The sequence below is a fragment of the Apteryx mantelli genome, chromosome 8 (genome assembly GCF_036417845.1).
Source record: "Apteryx mantelli isolate bAptMan1 chromosome 8, bAptMan1.hap1, whole genome shotgun sequence".
Taxonomy (NCBI): Eukaryota; Metazoa; Chordata; class Aves; order Apterygiformes; family Apterygidae; genus Apteryx; species Apteryx mantelli.
This window is the reverse complement of record NC_089985.1, coordinates 17237391-17261117: the sequence shown is the minus strand read 5'-3', so window position 1 is coordinate 17261117 and position 23727 is coordinate 17237391. Positions and strand designations below refer to the sequence as shown.

The following is a 23727-nucleotide window of genomic DNA, read 5'->3' as shown; positions in this document are numbered from 1 at the left end:
ATTTGAACCCTTTCATGTATGGATGTTTTCCCTGCTAATGGGCATTACTTTGCTCACATATCCCAACTGACCCTCACTTGCACTCACAGTTCCCTATCCCACTTGACATGTAGGCCTCCATATTCTGCAAGAAATTAGAAATGGTTTTTTTAGCTGGTAGTACTCACTAATAGTTGTCTTGGAAATTTGTTACACCTGGGTTGCCAACATTATGAAACACATGTGTCTGACAGCCTCTTAATTTAGGTGTGCTCTCAAAAAAGGCATGTTCCAACAGCTCTTTCATTCTCCACAGTTCCTGCCTGTCTGCATTAATGATATGAATCAGCACTCCTGTTAACATGTCTCCCCATTAGTGTTACTTCTCATAAAAGTGTTTGGGTTTTTTTTCATAGAATTACAATTATTAGGTTCTAAGGGATGTTCCTGTCTTCACAAGACAAAACCAATTCATACAGATAAAACAGGGTAAGATTCTATTTCATGACAAAGCGCATAGTAATGAACATCCATAATGAACATACAATTCATAATGAACATGAATTGTAAAGTAAAAGAACCATCATTCATATGGAAAATGATATTCAGGCTCCATGCTTTTAAAGCCATAAAAAAACACACATTTTTCTAGTCTGACCTCCTGCACAGCAAGCTACAGAACATCCCCTAGTAATTTCTTCTCAAACTCTTAAGCTTCTTTTTGAGCTTTAGCATATAATTTAGACAGACATTCAGCACACAAAAACAGCAAGGATGGGAAAAGACATGATATCCCTAGACAAACTGAAGTTTAATTATTCCTGTATAAAAGTTTCTCCTGAATTCTTTCTCACTTATTTTCAGAATGGCATTGGACAAAAAATATGGGCATTATCTGCTATATTCTGCAGATAGGGCAAAATACAGGGCTACCTAAATCTTACCTTTTATTTCCCCAGAGATTCCTGGCTCAGATCTTCAAAGCCTTGAATTTTAAGTCCATTAACTGAACTGAAATGGACATGTAAATTCAATAGCTAACTCTGAAGATCCTAATTCCTATTCTGACCTCAGTTTTCCAAACTACTATGGTATCTAGCACTAGCATACTTTATAGAGCAGCAGTTATGTTTCACTCTAAAGTAGCTGCATATTATACAACTACACTGAAGCCTCACCTATGAAGCACAGTTTGTTGCAGGATCAGGATGTAACTATACAAGATGAAGGATGTGAGCAGGGATTAGCCCACCGCAGTAACACCTCTTATTGGTTCCATCAGTTCAAGATATGTGTGTATAAAGCATTCTCTCTTCCTCACATTTTTCTCCTACTTCATCTTTGATTTTTATCAAAACAAGCCATGTAACAATAGATTTTTTTTTCTAAAATGCCAAATGTTTCTAAACAATAGATATTCAGGTATTTTCATCTCCCATTACTGAAGATCACTTCAGAGTCTTTTAATGCTTTTTATCTGACAATAACTTATCACTATTATAAAGTACTATATTCCTCACTTTGCAAATAGCCTTTGTGTCTATTTCCCACAGTGACTTTCCCAGAATCACACAGGAAGACTATGGCAGAGGAAGGAGTTATATCTCAGTCAGTTTACCATGGCTGGTATCCACCTCTCTAGGTTAGTCTTCTTTCCTCAAAGCCAGAGTTACTGTGCCTTGCAATAACAGCTCTGATCCAAGGGAACCCCATTAGATGAAAGGCTCCAATTATCTAGAAAGGTCTGGAGATTAGCCTGTGTTCGCAAATTCCTTTCTCCTGGAAACTAATGCATGGGGGTTTATATACCTAACTATTACTTAGCTATTTGGACTTAAAATACAGACACACTATTTGCCAAATGTTCATTTAAAGGATTATGCTAAAGTAAAATCTAATTATTCTACAGTGGTGAGTGTAAAGATCAGTCTTAGAGATGTCTATTTTGATATACACTGATGTGTTCCTACTTTAATTTCCTTTCTTAATATTTGTACTTGCATGGGAAAGGGAACTATTTCACTACAAGTTAACCCTTTTTCTGGCTTCAGCTTTTCAAGCAAACAAGAGAACCTATTGCTTCTCTTGAAGTTATACCAAAAAGAAAAAGCACAGGAGGAAAACTATTTGTTTTAAATATAGTCTTGTGCATGTGTCTTTGAGATAACCGATCTAATAGACAGTGTGATCTGGCACCTATGTAAGTCAGTGGTCAGCCTGACAGTTTTCTCAGCACTTACATTTCGCTCCGAATAAACTCACTGAGGTACCGAGCACTATAGCTGCTCTATCTCTGCAGTCTGCTCAAGCAAATCTGTCCTGCCTCTTGGCCAGGCTAGTTAATTCTGACGAGAGTGCTGGAATAGCACTGCTACACTGCATCGGGTTCGCGGCTCCAAGCTCACTGGTTCACCATTAGCTGAGGAATCCCTACAGTGCGCTCCACTGTATGACACCTTCAGCTACCAGAGCTTCAGCAAACAACCTTTACAGTTAGCCTCTAACAAAGTTCAAGCTTTGGACAATTTTGTTCTAGTTATATGGGAAATAAAAAGAAACTGCAAACAAACATGTGACTTGTCACTTCCACTTTCCTCTCAAAGAGTTAATTTCAGGTATATCCAGGAGGTTGTGAAGGGTTTGGCACCTAATACCATGTTCTTCTCATCCAAGGCAACAAAGATTAAATAAGACTCTGCTTTATTTATGCAAAAAAACAAAGTTTATTTGCTTTAGTAATATAGTTTTGTTAGTTTTTAAATTTGGGGGTAAATGTTGGTGAAATTTAGTGCTCATAAAAGTGAGAGATTAATCCTGGCTAGATCAAGTTTTGGTGCAGACGGACCCTGTGTAAACTCCCACACTTCTCCATCAATGCACCTCAGTCAGGAGTAGCAGTGAAACATGGCTGCTGTCCCAGTATTGGACCTCTTCTGAGGGGAGCGTGCCAAATCTGCTGAAAAACTCAGTGGTTTGCTTGATTGTAAATACATTTCAAGCCCACCAGAACAGCACATTTAATTACACTTCCCCCTTGCTTAACTCCAAGACTGCAACAGGTTCTCGTGTATCCTCCAACTATGTTCATGTAATTGGCCATATCCAAAAATAAACCATGAGGTGCCAGAAACAATATCAGTGATGACGGATTATATTTTTTATTAAATGCTGATTTTTAGTCTATTGGGCTGAATTTTGATATAACAGAAGCCACTTCAAGAAGCAAATTTCTGATGCCTCCTGCTTTGATCTTTCACACAGAAAAACTGATGCAAAGGAAGACAGGCTTTGCAAAAGAAACAGGTGTGAGACTCCAAACAACAGTATAACCAGGTCAACAGGAATTTCCCTCTTGCTGTTCAAATTCTGTGCCTGTTTGCCAAGAAATCAAGGCTAACCACACACAGTTTCCCCACTATCGTAGTGCTGGCAGGGATCTTATCACTGAACCAAATTAGCATGAAAGCTTACTCTCACATTGCCCTTGGCTGGGGACCAATTTAACAGTGGTCTATAGATAAAACTTAATATTGATTCTTAATTGTACCTTTTTAAGGTTAACATCCAGAGTCCACCACAAACCTGCCTGATGCTGATCTCCACTTTCAGGGCAGCAGGATCCAAGAAATGAATTGTTTCAAGGCACAGTGGTGTGCCAAATGCGTACTTTATGTAGTTGACCTCTGTTTTCCCCTTGTTTTGGAGGGGGAGAAGAGCAAGCTTATTACAGGAGGGAAACTTTCTGCATAGAGACAGTATTTGTGAGTATTAGTGTCTCTGGTACCTTAGGACACAAAAAAAAGTTGAATGTAATCCATTTATACTTGTTTCTCAAATTTAAGCCCCAACTTCCTGCACAGGAAAATCATTGGAAAAAATCCCACTAATTTTAGTTGATACAGGACAGAGTCCTGGCTCAGCCAAATAGTGTGATCATGGTGACATCAGTGGACAATTTTAAGCAACATTGCAAAAGCAGTTTGTCCATGGAACTGCTTCCCCCCCATGCACATAATATGCTTTGTGGAGCAAAAACGCAGACTGGGAAAACTCAGGGAAGGCTGTAACTCAAGGAATTGCTTATGCATTATTCTATCAGGTCAAAAATTTTGTTTTTTCAAGAGCATGTGAAATGCATTGGGCTTAAAAAGCTCTTGGCTTATGTAACAGATGCCAAAGGGCAGTCTATTCATTAGCCAAGACATAAAAGTAAAAAGGCTGCTCTAGGGTCCTGAGGCAGCACAGTTTCTTAAGCTGTGCTTCATAACAGCTGCCCTCCAAAGTCTGGTTAGCATCATCAGAAATGCTCCCTAACAGAAGACCAGGGTGACACACCGTCAAAGAACCCCACCGCTTTGGACAGTCTTGAGAAAAAAGAGTCCTCAGTTTCCAGATCTCTCCTTTCCAGTGCTGGACTCTGACACTTTGAGTTCATCCTTTACCTCAAACTAATCACAGCAGGAAAATTTGGTCTTTTCTGCTTGAATAGTATATTTTGCTCTCCCTAGCCTTTGATAAACAATAGATATTCAGGCATTTATTACAGCATGTACTGCTACCCCTGCAACTCAGGGTATCAGTTCAGTCCTCTGTGAGGAAGCTGCTTTCATCCTCTGAGGGTCAAGAAGCAGCCTTACAGGCTATGCGTGCTTCAGATTTACAGGACAACAATTAGGAAACCAGTACCAGAGGGCTAAGGGAGTGAATGAGTTCCTTCCTATCACATGATGTTACTCACTTTGCCCTCAAGATGGTTAATGCACTCTGCAATTTTTCCCTTAAATGCTGCCATAGAATGAGATAATTAGCTAAAAACTCTGTGTCACTAAATCTGGTACACCCATTTCCCATATAGAAGTCCAGCAGAACAGCAAGACACCTGCATTTATTTCTTGCACACAGCCAACTTCCTTGACGTGGAGGCACATCCTGTTGTAGCTGCTGTGCTGCGTAACTCATGCTGCCTTCTAGCAGCCTTTTATACATGATCTTGGCCTGGGAGCCACTTCAGAGGAGCCCCATCAGCACACAGCTGTGGCTGTTCAGAGCAGTTGCCATCACACGGTCACTCATTGGTGTTTTTGATGTCTCTGAGCCGAGAGTGTCAGATTGCAGGGGGGAAGTACTGGCTGGGATGTCTACCGTACATCAAGCTCTTGCCAAAGAAACCTGAATAAACCTTGCAAAAATATTCTCCCCTTCCTATTTATCTTAGATATTTGAAGTTATAACGATATAATTTATTGAATTTGATTTATTGAAGTATTTATCTTGGATGCTGTTGTGTTTGATGATTTTGAGCAAAGAAATGACTAATTCATAATGACAGGATGAAAAAGAAATTGTAGCACCAGGAATTAAACTAAACAAACTCTTGATTTATTCATATTTTTATCTGCAAGCAAAAGCTTGAAGTTAAGGAACAGAGTGCTAGATGCAATTAAAAAAAAAATGCAATACAGTAGGGAACCAAAGCAAGAGAAAATTCCATAGGTATGAGGGAAAACATACCCACCTGTCCCATCTGAGAGCTTTGAAGGAGAGAAGGGAGAAAAGATTGAACTGGCTATTGAGGGACATCCATTTGGTGACGCCCGAGCAGTTCTTTGTCTAAAGAGCAAATGGCTGCAGGGCAATCCCAGTTCAAGCTTCCTCACTCCTCCAACAGCGTGCGTCCTGCTACAATCCCCCTGCCATGCAGCTAGCGCCACTGCTGCCTCCATGCCTATACTATGCCTATACTTAACAAAACTCCTCACCCTGAAGAGGAGCCTAATGGAAGACTATTGACAATGCACCAAAGGAGATTTGTACAGGGTGTGAAACGTACTCAATGAGCCCCAATATTCTTGAAGCCCATCTACATTCATTTTGTCCGTTTGCATTTATGGCAAACAATTTAATTCAGAGAGCACTGCTATAGCCATAACAGTGAAACAGACTTTTGCAGTATGAATGGGACTGAGGCCATCATTTCCCAAACACCATCATTTCATAATCATCTTTGTATTAGACTGGAACAGTAACCAAGGCTTAAAATGGCTAAGACCAAACAATAACATTTGTAATCAAAATGTAAATGCTAATTTGTACCACAGCCTGTTGTGAGTTCTGATGTTGTCTGGATACGTAAATCTATTGGGGGGAACCTTTTCCTCCTTGTTTTGTCGAAGGTGAGAGAAAAACAAGTAAGTAGTATCCCAGCTCTCTCACTTGTTAAAAAAAAAGGAAGAGAGATTTCTCTCTCACAGAAAGCAGTGGCAATTTTATACAACATTATATAGCTTTGTCCCTTGACAAGAGAACAGAAAATGAGATGTGATGATTTTTAATAGACTTGTAGTTTAACTTCTGTGTAGCAATGCAAAACCCATAACTCATGACTTTAAGGAGAACTGAATTAGGAAGTCCAAACCAGCACTTTTGAAACTGTGACTCTTACAAAACAGGGGTTCAAGAAGCTATTCCTGCAACACAGAAATGTTGAGAACAAGATACCTAGTTTGTGGCAATTTCTTTCATATCTGTTCTAAGGTGAGGAGAACACTAGGAATTTTTAAAATAAAATCTCAACAGCCAGGTGATGGGAGGATTCATCCAGAATGCAGATGCAACTCAGAGTAGATATGGGGCATGAATGAAAATCTGTATGAGCATTCTATATGTCAATGAATTCAGCTTTTTTTTTTTTCCTCTCATTACTATATGGTTAACTCTTAACTCTAGATTTTCTTTAGATCATGACAAACTAATCCTTTTTTATCAATAAGTTTCAAGTTTTAGGAAAAACATTCAGTCAGCACTCTGCCTGAAGCATTGATTTTACAAGAGTCAGTGGTTTTCCCATCAGCTAAACATGTAAAACCTAAAATCTCAGCAACCTTCAGAAATGCTAAAACAGATACCAAAGAATTGTGCACCATGATACAACAGCTCAGCTGCTGAGGTATAGTGCTGACATCTCCTACTTTACCAAACCGTGTGGTGGTGTCAGCTCCATAGAGGTGCTGAAAACAGAAACCTGACAAACCGATGTCATATGTAACATTAGAGCATATTATTCTCTGAATTGGGCCAGTAATTGATAGTGTGATGGCTTAACAGTCAAAGGTCAGAATGCCCCAAACTAATCAGGTAAGTGGCTTTGCTGAGTCCACACTTCACAGGCTCCAACAAATGCCATGTTATGACAAGTAATCGACCCCCCCCCCCACACACACACAATGTCTAGCCAAGTGGCATGTGCACTTTGCACAACTAGTGACTCCAAAATGGCCTAAGACCATCAGAAGTGAAGACCTAACAGAAACATGTTTCTTGACATATTTCTCCAGTTTCTGGGAAACTAGAGGCATTTAGGTAATGAGCATTGCCTAGACTTGTTGTGCTGTGCAGTCGGCCTGCCTACACCTGGCCTCATTCCTGGCTGCTCCTGGCTCACCAGCTCAACTTCTTGGCTTGACCTCAAACCTGCCTCATCACTTTGCCTGGCAAGAATGGGACTGTTGTCTGACACTGGTTACTGTCACCAAACCTGCTCTGTTCACCTTATTTGGGTGCTGTGGGCCTGCGCCCATGTCAGTCATGTCCCTGCCCTGCGTGCGTTGCGGTCCAGGCTCCCCTTCACTTGCAGGGCAGTCCAAACTTGCTGCTCCCTGACACCCATTGTGCATGGTGGGTGAGAGAGGACGACACCACCAGCAGAAAGCAGACAGAGCTGTTCAAGTCAATGAAATGCTGATATCCAAAACAGGGAGAAAATTTAGAAAGTTGTTACAACTATTCAAGTAGGAAGAGGCCACCATTCAGTAACTGAGGCAAGAGCAGCAAAAGAAAAAAGCTGAGACTTCCACTGTTTGGACTGTGGAGATGAGACTAGGGCTATTTGCTGGGGAGAGAGATGCGAACTTTGCCTGCCTTTCATGCCATCAGAAAGTGTCCTTCCATTGCGACTGGAACAGGGGCAAAGTATTATTTGATAGTGGAAATCTCTGGCTTTCTTTTGGGGAGACCTAACTCTTTATGGAATAATTTATTAGTGTCATTTAAGAAACTGAATTCCTGTTCTGTAAGAATTCATTTATTTACGCTAAATCAATAAATGAAATCAGAATTTCATTTTTATTGCTGAACAGAAATTATTTAAAAAACAGTATGGAAAAAGGAAATACTGTTAATGATATTGAATTGGTTCAGTTTTGAAGTGGTGTCAATGACAAAACAATATTAAAAAATATGCAGTATTTAAATATTTCATAAAAGAACAGAAATAAAAATAAATGCAGTGCTAAACTTAGAACTAGACAGTGTTACCTTCTCAGAATGTTGCATTAATATTAGCAAAAGACAGCGAAAAGTGAGTCATCTTTTATTTTAAAACAAAAAAGATCAAAACTGACACTTCTTACCAAATGTCTGCATTTGGACAAAACTGCATTTTCCAGTGATAACTTTGTGTTGTCACTTTTTTACCATCTTTCTCTGCAGTTGAAGAACATCAACACTGATTTTTATTGCAGCAGAAGGAGAGCTGACAAACAACTTTCTAGTAGACACTGATGCCAGCACTGATTTATTCTGTGACAACACAGGCACCCTGCATTGTATGCAATCTACTGTACCTCATCTGCAGTTTATTTTTTGCAAATTCATTTTTGAAAACCACCTCTTAGAAAGCCCATCAGCCACACAAGTCAGCATTGTTTCAATGCTGTATTGCCTCACAGAAAAGTCAGCATGGGCACTTCACTTCATCCCTTTTTTCCCCCTATATTTTTATCCTTGGCACCTGCCAAGTCAAGGATCCATCGATTTAGGGCTGGGAATGTGAGTTCAGAGTTAGGACTATGAATGATGCACACAAATAAACTATTAATGCTAAATATGTATAGTTTGGCTAAAATACACACAGACAGACAGACGAGTGCTTGGTCTTGGATAGTTATAGACACGATCTGTGCAGTGTTGTAAAAACAAATGTCATCCTCCTCACCGCTGATGGCTCCACGTTACATAAATGGAGCCAGCCGAACGCATTGCAGTGTGGCTCTGAAAAGAATGAAGGTATCTGAAGAGTCTCAGCACAGCCTGGCGGGTAAACTGTGCAAATACACCAAGTCTCCCACGGACTGCAATCGACCAGGGCAAGTTTGGGTGGCCCTGGGATCTCAGTAAACTTCCAGGCAGGGTCAGGATATCTTAAAGTTTGGTCTCCAAAAAGAAGAACTTGAGCCCCCGACTGCTAAAAATTCTAAAATAGTCCAAATTAAACTTTGTATTTTTCTCTGCATATTAGACAGTCATGCTTAGGACTACATTAGCACCACAAGCCAAACTAGTGTGCACCTGTAGGATTCAAGAGACAACCCAGCTGTAAACAGTTATCTGCCTATTCCTCTGAAAAATGTTTATCCTGTTAGTTTCACAAATCCACTAACATGATGTATTGCTGATGCTAATGATTCTGAATCTGAATACATAATTACCTAGTAACACCCTGTTGTATTAGGGTTAATACAATGAGGCTATTACCTTACAATACCTTTTTATATCAAGTTTCCTCCCTAAACAGTTATTTTTTTCAACCTAATAAAGAGATCTTTTAGTATAAACTTGCTTAGTACTTTTGCAATTATCTTCAATTGCATTGAAATGAAAGATTGACTTATACGGCTGTTATAAATCTTTTTAGTTTGCTTTAGCTACTTTGCTGTGTCTTTAAAATATATTGCAGCCCATTCTTCTTCAGACACTTACCATTTTTCTGAAGTAGACCTGATGCATATAGAAATGCGCTGTACCCTGTAACTGAACTGCTCCTTTTCTTTCAGTTTGGTTTTCCCTGGCCTAAAATAGAGCCTCCTGGTTCTTGGCAAAACAGTTGTTTTTACGTATGGAAAAATAGCTGTAGTATAGCTGTAGGGAGCCCCCAGAGAATTGCAGGTACTATTTTAGAGGTGATCTGGAGAATGTTCAAAGTTGAAAAATTTGGGCCTGTACAAACGCAAGCTGCCTTGTCTAAAAGATAAGCATTGCTACTGGAGAGTTTTCCTGAGGAATGTTTAAAGGCTATAGCTTCCAGCTTAAACAAAACTCTTGTCTTGAGCCACTATTCACGCTTACATTCCTTGCTTTCCCAAACAGACAAATGCTTCACATTGTTAATATTTTACTTCTCAGTCACAGGCTCGCTATCCAGCGACGCTTGTGCTTCGATTTCGATTAGGTTTCCCGTTTTGTTGCTCCGCGCCCCTCCCCCCGCCGCCTTCTCCACACGGCGGCGGCCGTTAGCGGGAGCGGCGAGCGGCGCCCGGCGGCTCCTTCTCCCCTCCCTTCCCACCCCTGGCCCCACAGCACACCGCCGTCCCTCCTCCAAACCCGCTCCCCTGTCCCTTTGCTACAAACCCTGCGTCAGCACCTCTCGGATTTTTTGACATTCAAATGACAATAGAGAAGGCAAAAACTCCCCGCTACCCGGCTACGCTAGGGAGTTCCCCAAAGCAGTCAGAATTTCTAGACTGTGTTAAGGCAGACTCCCTAAATTGTCACACAGGGATTTAATGAGATTTAATTGGACAAAGTGTTATTTAATTTGAAAATAATCAAAAACCAAGAGCTCAGCTTATCCCTTTGTGACTATAAGGGACATCACTCCAAAAGTGGTTTACACTAGGCACCTGAGCAGAGTTTTAATGTAAGGCTCTGTTTCTCTGATTAGGCTAATGGTGGAGATGGGCATTAGGCAAAATTTAATACAGTTCAGAATTTTTGTTTGAAAATGTGTACACAAAACAGCTGTCAACCTGACATGCACTTCTTAAAAAATACATAGTCAAGAGAACATTAAAGTCACTCTAGGAAACAATTCAAGGAAAATAAAATCCTCTAGATTTTTACAGCCGAGGTGTTGCAGGAACTTAAAAGAATACGGAACCACTTTTTAAGGAGTAAGAGTATGTGTGTCCTCAGACTTACATAAGATGAAAATTTAGGCCTAAGTGTCCTCTTATTTGAGAAACATTCACAGTTATTCCTAAAAGCGTGACCAGTATCTGTTTCCACAGTCTTACATTAAGTATCTGTACTAAGCTCTTTATTTACTACATGAAATAGCTAGAAGGGCTTTATGGTGACCAAAACTTGGAAGAAGAAAAAGAAATCAAGTGTCCTCTGTCATCCAGTGAGCACCAGTCTGCTGATTGGCATCCTAGGCCCCTTATCCTTTTGATCTCCAAAGCTGTGCTACATTTGCAATTTTGACATGTTCCTCTAAAAATGGCCAACCGCTTTTATGCCTAGAAGTTTTTTTTAATTATCTTCACATTTAGTCTCAAATTCTCTTTGACATCAGGTCTCCCCCTTAGCTTAGTTCATCATCTAACTCCGTTTAGGTGAAGAGGAAGTTCAGCTCCCTGTCAAGGGAAGTCCCACAGCCTGGGGCGTGTGTCTGATGCCACTTAGCCAAGCAGGACTGCTGAGGAAGCACTTAACTGTGCTCTAGGTGTGAATGAAATATTTGATCTAGATCAACTGCACAATTAAGTTAATGTTTTAACCAGGTGTGTCTAAATATGTTGTTTACATGGCTCTCCAAATATTTTCAGTTACGTTTTGTAAAGAGAGATTAGGAATATGCAGTGATAAATTAGAAGCCCTAAACCTGTTGAGTGACTGTGCCTTTAATGACTTCAAGCAACAGAAGAATGAAGGGTTTTTTCATCTGTAATGACAGGATTAGAACAATTACCTGGGTTCACACACAGTTTTATAAAAATTAAATGGTGTGTTTTTCTACTGAAAACTCCACACATTGGATAACACAAGACTTTGTGCATTTAGAAGAAAATGATCGGTTTACACAGTCCAGCAGAACAAAATCATTTCCACCATTTCAACTATTATACTTTTTATTTATTTTAAAAATGTTAAGCTAAAATCCAGTAGGAAATAGTAAAATTATCACAACAGTAACATACAAAACCTCATCATTCAAAGAAAAATCCCTCTAAAATCTACAATATTTGGGGGGAAAAAAGCATGTACTATATAAGTTGCACAAGACTCTTCAATGCACAGGCAGTTTCAGGGAAGTATTCTTTTTAAATTATAGAATATAAGCATAAGAAACAGATGTGCCAGTGCACAGTATTTCAAGCTCTCAAAGTCAACTCAATGCATTTTCTATCAGAATTTTTGCAATCATTCAGCATGCCAGTCTCCAAACTTTCTTCTTTGAGTCTAATATTGAAATCTCAGATGAATTTATGTGGAACACCAAGGACATCTTGAGGCAAGTTAGAAAAATGCAAAGCTTATAATACACATTGATTTGAAAGGATGAAGGGTCAGATGCTCAGTAAGTCTGACTTCCTTGGAATTGATACACAGTGTAAATGATAAGCATTTAAGATTGTTTGGCAAAGTTATACAAGTTCCACAGAACTTAATGAAAGCAATGCTTGCTAAGCACTTCTGAAATTCTATTATATACTCTTGCCTGTTAGGTTAATTTACTTGCTAGTAGTTTTGAAGACAGACCTGTACTTGCAACACAGTAAATTTGGTGTTCCGAGTTCTTTTTTTTGCTTATTACAAAAATAAAAATAAAAAATTCCTTTGCACTGCTCAACATGAGAACATAGTATTACACTGTACATATTTTTAAAAGTATAAAATAGTGAAAACATTTTTTGAAGAATTATTAAATGCAAATCTACACAAAAAAATAAATTTTCACAGTTCTTTGTCACTCTATTATTTTCAAGTATTCTGACAAATCTGTACCTTTGAAAAACTGATATAACAGTAAATGTTTTCCAGAAAAGGTGGGAAGAGGAAGAAATCATATACTTCCTATTTTGTTTAAGATTTTTTGCACATGAAAATCAACACATGCATATTTTTAATATAGCCTTTAAGTTAAAACTGGAGTTGTGGGACCATTTGTAGAGCTTTCTGTTTCCTTAGTGCTATCTGCAGTTTTAGAATCTTCACATGCTTCAGAAGCCCCGTTTCTCTCTGGCATTGAAGGGGTAAGATCAATAGTGATCAAATCGGCTTCCTGATCTGTTTTTTCTACTTCATTGACAAATTCAGCTTTATCTTCCTGCTGGCTGTTCTTCTTTATTTGTCCATTCTGTGCAGGGTAGGTGCTGGCAATGGTATCATACAGAAATTGGTAATGTTCCTAATATAAAAAAAGAGACGAGATTAGGACGAATGCAGCGTCCACTACCTGAGAATGAGCACCTTCTTTCTTTTTTTCATTAAATCTTGGAAATGCAGCACTTAGTTGAACATGGAGGATCACATATGAAGCTGCTTCCACAGCTTTTGGCCTACAGGGTGTTCGTTCTGTGGTTTAGTTCTAATTTCACATTTATGTAATGCCTCTGTAACTGCTTATATCAAACGTTCTCAATTAAGAGTCGCTAGGTACCTCTTGGTTTACAAGGCAAAGTACCAAAAATATGTTTTTCAGAGTATCTAAGTTGTAGTCAACACATATTGTAAGGACTCAGGGAGAGTTATCTACTAATTTGCTGCACACTGACCAAATCTAGGTGGTTTGTTGGATAGCAAATACGCAGTGTATGCCACAGAGCAGCAGTTCCTCTAGGGTGCTTTACAATGAAGTAAGTTGATGGCTCCTAAGCTGTCAAATGAATTAGACTTTTAACCCTGCAGAAATTAAGGGACACTGGGCATGTCAGTCCCTTAAGCAACTGCAGAAACCTCAATTGATTCAATTTATAATTTTACAACATGTACCCTTCCACAAAGATGTTATAGAATTGCAGCTCTGGACATCTCACAGATTCCTTCATTCTCATCAATAATGGCCAATTCTCAAGTAGTGATGAATGGCTGTGAATGTCCTCATTATAATTAGTGTTCCCTACACAGAAACAATGCATGAGGTTACAAAGATATTCCTGACTGTGGTAAGCAATCTCTTAGCTTGTCCTTGTAATTCATAAGATTTACTTACAAAGGTGGAGACCACTCCCAGCCTGGTGCGACGAAGAGCTTTTACTACTTGGAAAACATCTATCACTTCTTCTACTTCTGCACTTTCCAAGAGGGTCATTAAAGCACAAAATACACCAGTTTGCTGGGATCCATCACTAGAAAAAGATACACATTTTTAAAATGTAAAATCAGCAAGACCTGTGACTAAATGTTAAATTTATTTCAAAGACTGTATAATGAATTACATTTCCAAAACATTTTTAACTGGACTGAAATTGTTACAACTAAAAATATCTGCAGGGCACAAACAAGGCATAGCTACTTTATCTAAATTCTACCTGGGTCTCACGTGACCATTTAAGGGGGAGGAGAGAAATTAAAAACTTCAGTCCTATGGTCTGAGCAACTGTTAGCCAGGATTATTCTGTTTTAGATGGTATGCATGGCTATACCTGGAAACATGGTCCTAAAAAAGTGGGTTTCTGCACTGGAGTGAGAGATGAAATAAAAGCTCTGCTGGATCCTCATTAGTAGTGCACTAAAGAGCACTATGACCTGGCATTTCTTCTCACAATACATGTACTAGGCAAGAGCAACTAGCTCGGACATCCTACTCCACTCTCGCTCTTGCCAAAGAGAAGAGTGATCACTTTTCAGCACTGCAATGAAAAAGGTCAATTTTGAGCTATTCAAGAAGTCTTCCAGGGAGAGCTGAGTCTCCAGGCACATACAAAGGCTTTGGGGAAAAGGTGGGATTTACAAAAATGCAGTTGCTAAATATATCTAGAACTTAGAACTAGGTTAACGTATGTGTTGAATTCACACCTACCGACAATGGACAACAATCGGGACACTGCGGTTGCCTCTATTGTCCTCAGAGCCTGGTCTAGTTGGAATTTTTTGTTTAAGGTTTAGAATCATGTTGACTAAGTCTTTGGGGTTTTCAGGAACATCCAAGCCACTCCACTTGTGGTACTGATACTGATACACCTTCTGTGTTTCTTTCCTCTGCAAAACAGGAGTGGAGACATAATCAATGTTCAGACTAACAGCAAAGATTCATATAGTACATCTATTGCAGGTGATTTACAAAATAAAGCTTATATTCCTGGGAAGCTGCATGGTGATGTAAATTTTGCCTTTCTATGAACATGAGATAGGTAGACATCCATGCTTTGCTCAAAGTACAAAAGAGAGCTCACCTCCTTAGAGTCCTCTACCACCCTCTCAGTACATCACTAAACTGGACACCTGCGTTAATTTATACTATATATCATGATTGGCTGCTGGTCCAAAACAGAAAAATACTTCCGTTTCTTAGAGCAGGAGGTAAGTGTGGTGGGAACTGTCCCTTATCTTTCTTTACTCTAGGCTAAGTTTCTAAGAAATGTAAAATTTCCTTTTGTAATTTTCAAAAAAACTTTTACCTTCAGATGCGTAACATCAAATGCACGTATGGTATAGCTAGGACAACAGTTAACATCTGTCATTTGTACTTCTATGCCATCATATGTTTGTCTTCCTTCTCCCCAGTACTGTGCACAGAGTTCCTAAAATATTTGAAAGTAGAAGTCAGTGCTTTTCAAATCTGCTTTCTTTTACTTTCTGCATGCGCTTACAGAACGCTTTCACTTTAAAGTACTGGAGTTTCACTGTATTCTAAAATACATCATCAAGCAACTCTTTTCCTCAAAAACTCAGTAGAAGGTAAATTAAGAAGGTAAATAATAGAACAAATTATATTAGAAAATTTCTCATCAGATGAAAGACTTTTAAATGGAGGAAAGGAATAAAAGACTGCAGTTGGGTGTTTTCTTTGCACACAGAGGACCCTTAAGGTGTCAGTGTGAAGATGATACCTTCCTCACCTGATCGCCTTCTTTCAGCTCTGTCAGCATAACAATGACTTTGACTTTTCTTTGGAAGACCATTTGCCAGAAGTCAGCGATTGTTTCCTGCAGTGGTGCCTGAGTTGCAATCATGGCTTTTGGACCCCAGTAGCCCTAGGAAAGAAGTTTTGAACATCTTTTCCCTAAATTCATCCAAAATGTTATTTTCATGTAACAGAAGTCATTGTCATTTAAAGACTACCCAGTGAAATAAACTACTGTTCCCTTTTGTTTATAGAGGAAAATATGCCTATCACAGTAGGCAATGATCTTACAGGAACAATAAGAGCCAAATGACATTAAACTGAATCCTCCTAAAAATATTACTCTAGAATGACACCAAGACATACCCATGCTGCAGTGGTTGAGAGCTCAGCCTGCCATTATGTACAGATTATGTTTTTAAGGGCTAAAACAAGGATTTAATTCTGCACACCTGTTGTTAGTCTTCTAACAAATTAAGTTTATCCCATACAGCAGAGTTGATGAGCCAGTCAGTTCACACTGAACTATCCAAAAGTAAAAATACATTTACGCTGAATAGACATCCTAACTGTGCTTCATTTTAAAGAATTCAGATAACTATAATTTATCTGATAATTTCATAAGCAATTATCTTTATTAGTGACCAGTAGCTGTTCTCCTTCTTCTAGAAGTAAATATTATACCAAAATACTCCTGGCTTCAGTTTTTGCTAGTACAGTTCTGTATATGCAAATAACTATACTCATGTTTCACTCACAGTGAAAATATTAATATGGATCAATTTGTACATAGGCAAATGACCTCTCATAGAAAAATAGGCTACTCCTAGGCCAGCTGAAATTTAGTGATTTTAAACATAAAAAACAAAAAAACCCTTTTCTGTGTTTGTTATCACTTTTTGGTGATAGGATAGTCTAGGACTATGTAAGGGAAAAAGCTCAATCTTACTCCTGCACCAAAATTTAGAAGATTTTGATGATTAAAACTATAAAGGGTTTTGCCAATCAAATGTCAGATCTTCCTTCCCTATTCAGGTTAATGCAATTCTATTTTTGAAGTCAACAAGAGAATAAAGGCACAAGTTAGCATATAGTTATCAGCAAGTTTTAGTTGAAAGCTTGTGAGATACTTGTAGTGCATCCTCTAAATACATACAGTTATGAAGGAAGCATTGATGTATCTGCTTGATTCCTCACAATCGCTGTCCCCATCTGAGGAGTCATCTGAATCATGTTCACTCTCCTTACTTTGTTCCTCTTCTTGCCTGATTGGCACTCGGTTAAAGTCATCTGCATAAGACAAAGTGTCACCAAAATGCGCACTGCTGCTCAGGTGTAGCATTTGAGGGTGGCTGTCCCCCCTTGTGTCATTACCCTCCTGCTTTCTCCAGGGAATCCCAGGCACTGTTTTTATTACTGGGTGAATATGGCCACACACATAGTGGTCTGGGTTTCTGTGTGGTTTAGTCACTTTGCTCTGGGAGCAGAGGAAGGACAAGCTTGTCCACTCACCCTGGATTGTATCAGTTTCTGAACTGGGGTCATGCTACCAGATATTCAGTCATTTTTTACTCTCTCATCAAGAGAAGGGAGTCGGGGAACTGAGGGCTGATTCTGCAAAACTCTTAAAACACAAGCCAAGACCAGATCTCAGGCAGCAGCATCCTTACTGGGAGCAGGCGAAAGGTGAGAGGAGGAAGGATCTCATAGGTGAGGGCTGAGGCCTCCTCCACGCTGGCTAATGTCAAAAGCCAACATGAGAGAAGTCTGGATTTGAGAAAGACTCTTCCTCTCCTCTCCTAACACAATACCCAGGTGAACCATAGGCATTCTGGGGTGCACTGTATCCATATAGTGAAGAAAGTTTTTCTTAGTGACAGTGTCACTAAGATCTAGTTCTTTATTTTCACCAGAGAAAAAGACAGATGGTTCCCTGCTAGCGATGTTTTAACGGAAACTGCAGATAGAAAAAGGTTAGTCCATCAACAAGAAGCTGCCAAACAAAGTCCACTTTATTGGAAATAAAATTAAACACTCCTAAGAATTCATATGTTAAAAAATCTTATTTTCTTTTTTTAAAACATTGTAAGAAGTTTCTAATTTTACAATGTTGAGGGAATTAACAAATCAGAAATATAGCTTAATGAGGTAATTTACTGCCTTAATTTATTCAAAATTTAACAGGTTTTCTTTCAAGATAACAGAGAAAATAACAGAAGGTTCATGGAAAATACTCACATGGAATTGTGTTGGCATTCCTGTTTTTGCTTTTGTTCTCCTCTCGATTCCCAGTGTTCTGTGTCCGCCATCCCTTATAGGAGGGCAGCCTCTAAAGAAATAGGATGGTTGGGATTATGCTTGATAAAAATGGTTCATTGGATCATGGTCCCCTCTGGACAGCCATAACCTGTCTTCATCTCCCAGTGCCTCACTTCTTATTTTAATTCGATAAACTTTGGTCACATTTGGACTACAGCTTAAAAACGCTCACTGTACCATATACAATGCCACAAGAAATCATGCACATAGTCACAAGGCATCATTCTATTCCCCTAAACTTTATGGAGAATATTAATATCAAAAGCAGGAATGCAATTTCATTACTTTACAAGTTTCTTCATGAAGGTGAAGAAATTGTGTCTGTGCCAGAGAAATAAAATAGCACAGAAGTGATCTGTTACGTATGGTATCTCTTTCTCATGACTATTGTGCAAGGCAATTTCTAATTTAAGCCAGTGAAGAGCTAGGGCACTGTTATATTTACCTGAAATTCTGCCTCCAGCAGAGAAGGATCACTTGGAGGATCTTTCCTTTTCAGATTTGTAAGGTAGGAATGCAGTTCTGAAAGACTGACCTCGGTTTCTCCATACTGATTGTATTCCACTAGTGCTTGATGGATGAGGATGTACTGTGACTGGTGTTTCCCATTTTAAGGGTTTAAAAGTGAAGTTATTAATGAGCAAAAAAAAAAAAACAAAAAAAATATCACTTTTTAAAACCATTATAAGAAGCTATTACTCACATGATGTTATTCGTGATAATAATATTAAACATTAACATTAAAGTGGCATTAAATACAACTATTAAAAATCATAGTGGCTTCCTATTAATTAAACATTTTGGAGCAAATTTGGTTTGTTGGATGAAAGGTGTTCTGCAAATATATGCAATGTCATTTAAGAAATATGTAATTAAAATCTCAAAGATCTTTAAAATGCCTAAATAAGTTACAAGCATGCATCTCGTCAGTCCTTGACTTTTACTATATTCTCAACTCAACTGAAAATCCCACACAACTTTTACAATATGAAAATTGTTTGCCTCTACAAGTTCAACCTTTGCCCCTTCACATCTGAGTTGCATGCCAAAACCTGGACTACCAAATCTAAAATGCTCTTGCCTTCTTTTTCTAAAGTCTGAATTTAAAATGTTGAAGTTTCTAAAGCTGAAAACTCTTCTTGGAAGGTTTTCTCTCTCTTAATATCTTTTCAGAGCTGTATTTTCTCTAAACAGCTTCAAGTGAACTTTAGCATCACCCAAAACTGACAAGAGCACTTTTCCTCAAGAAATACTGATGAAGCATTAATGAAGTAGAGTTTTAAGTGAAATGGATTTTAGCAAGATACCTCTACTTGAACCATGAGGCATCGCTGTCGACGCAGCTTCACAACATAGCCATAAACATCCACTCTGCCTTCGGCATCAAGCCCCTCCAGCATTGCATCAATTCCAATATATGTTCCAGTGCGCCCAACACCAGCACTGGAAAGCACAAAGGGATATGGTTATCAAGAGGTAATGGTATCGCTCAGTCCCATTCCGAATGGGGAGCAGTGAGTGAGAGAGTGAAAGTGAAAACTCTTGGAACAACTGGAGATGAAACAACTGAAAATAGTTCTTGTTATAAATTACTCAGCAATAAGAAAAATGATGGATTTATATTTTAAATAACTTTTAATGAAAATAAGGACAATATTTTAAAACCTGGTGCTCATAGCCAGAGTAGCCTGACATTTACCTGGCTGCTTTCCAAAAGTCTGTGTAGCCTCAGTTTCAGTCAACCTGAATGGGAACTGATCTCGCAGAAAACAGGCTTTTTTATGCATCTTTAGCAGCCTCACTCTTGAGTAAGCAAGTCACAAAGTTTGGGATCAGCCAGATATTACTTTACCAGCTCCCTTTTTCTGAATAACTTCATTTCATGTTCATTTAACATTTAACATAATTTCATTTTCTTTTTAATATTTACCTGCAATGAACCACTATTGGGCCACTAAAAAAATTGCTGAGAGCATTAACTCTGCGCCGGAGTTTGAGAAGAAGATGTGAATCCTCAGGGACTCCATGGTCTGGCCAGCTTGTGAACTGAATGTGAGTGACATCTCTTCCAGCTGTCCTTTCCCTTCCCTAGAAAAAGTGAGATGTGTTTTTTTATACAATATCGAAATCAAGTGTAGATATACAAAGCAGAAGAAAAACAAGGAAAACAGCCACTAAATGTTGTAACAGAAATTTCAAACAGTATTTTGTCATATGGTGCTCCCAAAAGTTTCTCAGGTTAAGACATTTTTCTTACCTAATTTTAATTAAAAAATAGCAGTCAAGAGCTGTGCATCAGGGATACACAACTTGAATAGAGGACAAGCAAGAGGTTCAAAGTATTGCCGCAAACACTTTACAAATACTTTACTGTCAAGGCTAGCCTATGACAAAATATAAGAAGTGTCCCCACTGTTTGTAAATAACTTGGCCAGTGTATGGCTGTGCTTCGAGGCATACTGGTTGGTAATTCTCTCATCTGTCCTGGGACTAGTCTGCTAAGGCTACCACAGATTAAAAAAAAAATTTTTTAATTGTAACCTAAAATAGGTACAGGAAAGCCTGCATTTATCACAGAGAGTGACTCTCTTTTTTAAATCACCTGATTAAGGCTTACAGCACATCTAGTTTTGGGTCCTACTTTCATGTGCTGTTGCTAGATTCAGGGAGAGAACATACATTCTAGTAAACGTGATTGTAAAACAGAATGAGAAAGACATGTCAATGACATTTTTTTTCTGTTGATAAAGGTTGAAAATAAACCGGCACTCCGTTCAGACTGTTTCCATTCTCATATTTTGAAGAGAACATGCAACAAGGAGATTTATACCAAAGAAAATACAATGGAGAAGAAAAATGTAACCAAGACTGGTTGGCTAGAATTCTGCAGTCAGGAGACAGGAGTTGCTGTGGCTATCTGACCATACTCTCTCAGTGTATGCTTAATTTAAAAACACTTCTGATTTAAAGTATAACAGGCCAAAACCAAACTCATTGGAGTCAGACTGTGAGGATGCCACTATGGGTTCTTAACAATCCTTTCATCTGCAAGTTTTCTCTTAAACTATATGTTGCTTGGGGAAAAACAGTAGAACATCTTCCACTGCTGGTGGACTCCTCTCGTGCTTTAAATAATCACCTAATACAACTGTTAAGACTCTAAATATACATTCCAATTCAAGTCATTCTTGCATTCCTATGTCAACTTACATTTGTAATATGTAGTTTCTGAATGATATAGTCTGGACACACTTTACTTTCGTTGATCTTCACAATAATGTCCCCATATGTTGCAGAGCCATTCTCCACTGACGGCCAGTACTGGGCACATTTGTTCTATGAAAACATGAAATTAGCTGGTGAGCAGCATGACAGCAAAGTGGCAGAGAGGTGAGAGCCAGAGGAAAGTCTGATTTAATATAACTAGTAACTCAGTACAGTTTTCCAGTTTCTCATAGGTCCTGTCCTCTCTTGAAAAGGCTGTCACTGCTTAGGCTATCACTGCCAAGTAATTCCAAATATCCATCAATTCTCATCTCTGGCCTGAAGCTTTTCCCCATGGCATTTATTTAGAGCATAAGGTGGGAAAGAATCCTATACACTAAGTGGCAAAGTGAAAACCACTACAGAATCCTTGTTGCATTGCCTGAAGGCTGTGGTAAAGTTTGCAGCTCCTTCTGCAGCTTGTATTTCAGTCTTCAGTGAGGGACTTTGCTCCTGCCTGCCTATGACATCAATGTGGGGATGCTGTATATCTGCATGCTGTCAATCTTTCCATCTTTAAAAGCAGTCAAAATACCAGTTTCCCTTCCTGCTGTACCGGAAATAAGGAAAAAAAGCAAGCCAGAACATCCAACCTTCCTGTGAAATGAAAGGCAAGGAGAGCAGATTAAAAAATAAAAATAAAAAAATCCTATCTAGAATTTACTGAGCGCATTGCCAGGATATTAGAAGAGACTAGACAGGAAAAAGTATAAGCCATTCCTGTTATAAGCAACAAATGTGACAGATCAGTGAGGAGCTAGAGTTCTAATCTGAGAATTTGCAATGTATGTAACCCTTTTCTGGATTTATCAGCAGTAATTTGGAAGCTCATCCTCTGTTCCTTAGAGCTGTAATTAAAGTGATATTGCTGATAAGACTGATAAGTAAAATGTCCATAAGGCAAAAACCATTTTGGTATGCTTTTCAACATAGGCTCTGCCGCAAATAGAGAATAGCAAAGAATAAAAACAAAGTACTTAAGCAGAAAATGTAATTCACCACAGCACAACAACCCACTTTATTTTCAGATCAAAGAAGGATGGATGGATGGATGGATAGATGGGTGAATGGATGGATATTTCTCACCCTGTTGCCTTCCTCACAGCGAGTCACCATGACAATAATTGTTGCCTTCTGTTCCCAGATCATTCTCCAGAAATCATCTGTGGTTTCATCCTTGGGGCCTAGCAAGAGATATTTTAAGGGATTTTTCCCAAGAGTGCAGTTGGACAGAAAAGCCCTTACCGTGTTGACATACTTAGCCATGTAGCCTGAAAAGCTAGCCAGCGATCATGCAAATAACAGCCACAGACTTTATTTTGTTATGACTGCTGTCATTAGCCTACAATCATATATATATATATATATAGTCCATAGCTGTGAAACGTAAAAACTGTTGGTGTGAAACAATCCATCATGGCAAATCTGCCTATGAAGCGTAATTTGTTCATCTTCACAAAAATGCCCTAAGCCAAAACTCATTGGCAACTTTTTGATATTAAATTTCAAAATGTCAGTCTTTCAAATTTTCTTTAAATTTATTAAGGCTATTGGACTACTTTCTAACAAAAAGTGGGTGAACAAAGAAAGGGAGTTCTTTTAAGTTTAAAAATTACCTTGTGCAGCAATGTATTTTCTTGGTTCTTTGAAACCCTATAAAAACATACAATGTTACTCAGCTTTTAAAAAGAAAGCATGGACAATTTGAAAAGATTTGCAACTTTAGAAATGAGTTCAATATGCAAAAGTCCAGTAATACCAAATACATTACAAAGATGGAAAGAACTCAGATGGAAATCATCAAAGGTGTTTGATATGTACAGACCACAGAATTTTTTCAGTAGTATCTATGACATTTTATGAACAGAAGTCACTCACATCAATATAACTTGCATTGATATAGTCTGATCCTGGGTCTCCTGGTATCTCTGAGAGTTCAACACGATTATGATCGTCTGTTTAAATCATTTAAAACAAAATAATTATATTGTCTCAAGGCATTGATGTAAGTGAAAACAAATATTAATAGAACATGAAGAAATTGTGACAAATACTCACATGGGAGAATATCAATGTAACGATTTTTGTTCTGATTATGGCTTTTTTTTGCCTCCTTTATTGAAAACTTAGTGAAAATTCTAGGAATACTCTGTAAAATATAGTGTTTCTTTTATTAGGTAAGCATATATATTTAAAATAGCTTCTACTTACAAACAAATGCATATGAAAGTAATTTGGTGCTAATAATAGTCTGGAAGATAACATTCTTTTTCATACCGTACTATTTCATATATTTCTTACATGTCATCTAAAATAAATAT

At 38.4% G+C, this 23727-nt stretch overlaps 1 protein-coding gene across 4 annotated transcripts in view; it reads right to left on the bottom strand.

Moving 5' to 3' along the window:
• Nucleotides 1–11920: 11920 nt before the first annotated feature.
• The window catches only part of PTPRC (protein tyrosine phosphatase receptor type C), a 69268-nt gene continuing 57461 nt past the window's right edge, over nucleotides 11921–23727 (bottom strand). For all 4 annotated transcript variants that reach the window (XM_067300779.1, XM_067300780.1, XM_067300781.1 and 1 more), the window contains 15 exons: nucleotides 23465–23555; nucleotides 23285–23361; nucleotides 23023–23059; nucleotides 22493–22590; nucleotides 21353–21478; nucleotides 20073–20230; nucleotides 19450–19585; nucleotides 18588–18737; nucleotides 18062–18152; nucleotides 16980–17113; nucleotides 15819–15953; nucleotides 15378–15500; nucleotides 14780–14958; nucleotides 13970–14105; nucleotides 11921–13165 (listed from right to left, as the gene is read on the bottom strand). In XM_067300779.1, coding sequence (XP_067156880.1) covers nucleotides 12893–13165; nucleotides 13970–14105; nucleotides 14780–14958; nucleotides 15378–15500; nucleotides 15819–15953; nucleotides 16980–17113; nucleotides 18062–18152; nucleotides 18588–18737; nucleotides 19450–19585; nucleotides 20073–20230; nucleotides 21353–21478; nucleotides 22493–22590; nucleotides 23023–23059; nucleotides 23285–23361; nucleotides 23465–23555 — 1944 coding nt within the window. In that variant the 3' untranslated portion in view covers nucleotides 11921–12892. The remainder of the gene's footprint in view (nucleotides 13166–13969; nucleotides 14106–14779; nucleotides 14959–15377; nucleotides 15501–15818; nucleotides 15954–16979; nucleotides 17114–18061; nucleotides 18153–18587; nucleotides 18738–19449; nucleotides 19586–20072; nucleotides 20231–21352; nucleotides 21479–22492; nucleotides 22591–23022; nucleotides 23060–23284; nucleotides 23362–23464; nucleotides 23556–23727) is intronic.